At 36.9% G+C, this 3,883-nt stretch overlaps 1 protein-coding gene across 1 annotated transcript; it reads left to right on the top strand.

The window, feature by feature from the left end:
- Window positions 1-476: 476 nt before the first annotated feature.
- Window positions 477-3,344, top strand: LOC132036880 (receptor-like protein 9DC3). The gene has a single exon (XM_059427288.1). The coding sequence runs from the start codon at window positions 608-610 to the stop codon at window positions 3,218-3,220; it is 2,613 nt and encodes an 870-aa protein (XP_059283271.1). The 5' UTR covers window positions 477-607; the 3' UTR covers window positions 3,221-3,344.
- The last annotated feature ends 539 nt before the right edge of the window (window positions 3,345-3,883 follow it).

The raw sequence follows: 3,883 nt of genomic DNA on the forward strand, positions 1-3,883 counted from the left end.
TCCATTGACTGATGTTATAACGAATCACCACGGGCGGACTGATGTTATAAAGAATTACGAGGGGCGGATAGAGCTAGAGAGGAAGTTTCGGGTTCGACAAAACCTAATGGTTTTGACCAAAATTATGTAATTAAAAAGAGCAGATTTCGGTCCACTAAGCTCCCGTTTCCAAATGAGGATCGATCACGCTGCCTATCAGACGTAGCATTTTACCTCGTATTTTTTTTAAGAAGTTGTTTCCACGGCTCTAACGCGTCTCCTGATCACGTGGCAACAACTTTACTGGTAGCGGGAAGGGCCCCTTTGGTCAAAATTATCTATTTATGTAAATAAATTTATAACTATATATAATTTATTTAGAACCAAATATTATATATATAAACTCAAAATTCTCCGCCTCTTGGATAGTACTACCTTTTATCATCACTCTTGTTTAATATAATCTTGCAGCAGTCAAGATTGACTAATTTTGAGATTATGGCTGCGATCCATTTTTGTGATCTTAATATAAAATGTCCTAGATTCCAGTTAGCTCTTGCAACAAAACAAAACACAGCATTCTTGAAAAACTTTTGATCTTCTCTTATTTCTTCTTTTTGTTGGAGAAATGGGCAATGAAAAACTGCCACTATTTCTTCTATCTGTCATCCTATGTCAACTTGGTTTCTCTTCATCTTTGCCTTATTTGTGCCCCAAAAATCAAGCTATTGCTCTTCTAGAATTCAAGAAGATGTTTACCATCGACCCTTTTGCTTCTAGGTTTGGTGAATGTAAAAGTAATAATCAAAAAACACTTTCGTGGAATACGAGCACGGATTGTTGCTTATGGGATGGAGTTAATTGTGATGAGAAAACGAGCCACGTGATTGAGCTTGACCTCAGCTGCAGCCAACTTCAAGGCAAGTTCTCTTCAAACAGTAGCATCTTCCAGCTTTCTACTCTCGAGAGGCTCGATTTATCTATGAATAATTTCTCTGGATCACAAATTCCACCAAACTTTGGAGGGTTTATGAGCTTGAGACATCTTGATCTATCGAATTCAGGATTCACTGGTCAAATACCTTCTGAAATTTCTAATCTTTCTAAGTTACGTTTTCTTCGGATCATCGACTACTCAGATGGTTATAGACTTGAACCACATGATTTTCAACAGCTTCTTACGAACTTGACCCAACTAAGAGAGCTTATTCTTTACAGAGTGAGCATCTCTTCCGTCATTCCTCAAAATTTTTCTTCTTATTTGACAACTTTGCGGCTTCAGGACACACAAGTCCATGGGATATTACCCGAAAGAGTTTTTCACCTTCAAAACATGAGCTTCCTTGATTTATCACAAAATTATCAGCTCTTAGTTAGGTTTCCAATGACCAAATGGAATGGTAGTGCAACTCTGAAGAAATTATATCTCCAAGGTGTGAATGTTACAAAGGTACCTGAACCAATTAGTACCTTTTTTGGGCCTATTCGGTTGTTCAACAAAAATTGGACACAACTTGAATCACTAGATCTTTCATCCAATTCTCTAACAGGTCCAATTCCTTCTGATGTTAGTGGATTTCAAAGCCTAAAATTACTCTTGTTGTCGTCAAACAACTTGAATGGGACGATACCATCCTGGATATCGTCCCTTCCATCACTAAGTTACTTAGATTTGAGCAATAACCATTTCACTGGCCAAATTGAGGAGTTCAAATCTGAAAAATTGTTTTGGATTGATTTAGGAAAAAATCACTTGGAAAGTCCTATCCCAAATTCACTCCTCAACCAGTCCAGCCTAATGTTTCTTAACCTTTCGTCAAATAATTTTAGTGACAATCTAAAGTTTAGCATGTTTTCAAACTCGAGAATACTTGGTACGCTTGATCTTTCATATAATAGTTTTTCATGGACCAACGAGAATCAAGACATGTTTAACTTATCCCAAATTTCTTACTTTGATTTGCGCTACAATATGCTTCAAGGGCCACTACCTATTCCACCAATTTCTGTCGAATACTTCTTCATATCACATAATAATCTAAGTGGACAGATCTCTTCAACTATTTGCAATTTAGATTTTCTACGAATTCTGGATTTGGCAAGTAATAGTTTGAAAGGAGAAATTCCGCCGTGTTTGGGCAACATCAGCAGAGTTGAGGTTTTGGATGTGCGCAACAATAATCTTAGCGGGACAATTCAAACGAATTTTAGTTTTGAAAGCCCACTCAGAAGTTTTAACTCACGTGGAAATAAGTTAGAGGGGAAAATCCCACGATCCTTGATCAATTGCAAGCGATTGGAAGTTCTTGATTTGGGAAATAATGAGTTGAATGACACAGTTCCAATGTGGCTGGGAACTCTACCAAACTTGATGGTTTTAAGCTTGCGATCAAACAAGTTGCATGGTCCCATTAGAACCTCAAGGACTAAAACTTTGTTTCCTCAACTTCGAATTATAGATCTGTCGTCCAATGGATTTAATGGGGATTTACCTGCATATCTATTTGAGAACCTTCGAGGCATGCAAAAAGATGATGGCGACATGAAAACTCCAAGGTATATAGGAAGTATGTACTACAAAGATTCTATAACAATTGCATCAAAAGGAATGAGCCTGCAACTTATTCGAATTTTGTCTATATACACAACCATTGATCTCTCAAGCAATAGGTTTGAAGGTAACATTCCAAGCGTTATAGGAGATCTCAATTCACTAATCGTGTTGAACCTATCTCATAACAGTTTGGAAGGCAATATACCAACATCACTTGGTAGTTTATCAGTACTTGAGTCGTTGGATCTCTCATTTAACAAATTTGGTGGAGAGATACCAGTGCAACTAGCGTCTCTCACATTTATTGGATTCTTAAGTCTTTCTCACAATCATCTCACTGGATGCATCCCTAGTGGAAGTCAATTTGCTACATTTCAAAGCAGCTCATTCGAAGGGAATGATGGATTACGAGGATTTCCACTTTCAAAAGATTGTGGTGATACTCAAGTACCACAGGTAATGACTCCATCCGCACCAGATGATGAAGAAGAAGATTCTGGCTTTGAAATAAGTTGGGAAGCGATTCTGATGGGTTACGGTTGTGGACTCATTGCTGGATTTTCCATAGTATATATTATGCTATCAATTCGAAAACCAACATGGCTTTTCAGGATGATTGAAGAATGGGGACATAGAATTGTAATGAGAAAGAAAAAGAAAATGGCCAGGCATCTCAGGCTAGAGTAAGACTAAGAGTGTCAAAGCCAAAGTAACTTCAACTCTACACTGATTCTTCTGGTATAGTTTTACTATTACTATTTCATTTGATTTTTATTCATCCATATATTACCAAATTTTCTATAAAGAACAACAACCCCCGGTGGAGTGGTAAGTATTACTTCATCTTAGCTAGAAATCTGAGGTTCGAGCCCAGGGAATGAAGTCGCTTTTGTTAGAGGGTGTGTTATTCCCCAATTTAGGACCTCCTGGTGCAAAGTTAGATTTAGTCAAGCCCCAATGCAGGCACGGGATCCCTGGTAGGAAACCAAAAATGAAAAAAATAATTAAAAAAAATAGATACTCCCTCTATCCCAACTTAAGTGGTATCGTTCGGACTTCAAGAGTCAAACTTTTTAGTTTTGACCGTAAATTCAGATATGAAATCTTTTTTTGGAATAAAATTTATATATTTGAAATCTTCGTAAAAGGTACTATAAGTCACAATAATTGAAAATTAAAATTATTTAAAAGGTATATAAAATAATTGAGGTAAAAGAAAAGCTCGTTTGACTGTCGAAATCCGGACGGTGCCACATAAATTGAGGCCGAAGGAGTAATATTTTAGTTTTATTTCTCTACAGTTATAAGGATAATTGATGTTTTCCACAGTTCCACTTTTTCTTTTCCCCT

This window comes from Lycium ferocissimum, chromosome 11 (genome assembly GCF_029784015.1).
Source record: "Lycium ferocissimum isolate CSIRO_LF1 chromosome 11, AGI_CSIRO_Lferr_CH_V1, whole genome shotgun sequence".
In the NCBI taxonomy this organism is placed as follows: domain Eukaryota; kingdom Viridiplantae; phylum Streptophyta; class Magnoliopsida; order Solanales; family Solanaceae; genus Lycium; species Lycium ferocissimum.

Bases quoted from the DNA above. Each gene is read 5' to 3' on its own strand.
- LOC132036880 (XM_059427288.1), top strand. From the start codon at position 608: ATGGGCAATGAAAAACTGCCACTATTTCTTCTATCTGTCATCCTATGT.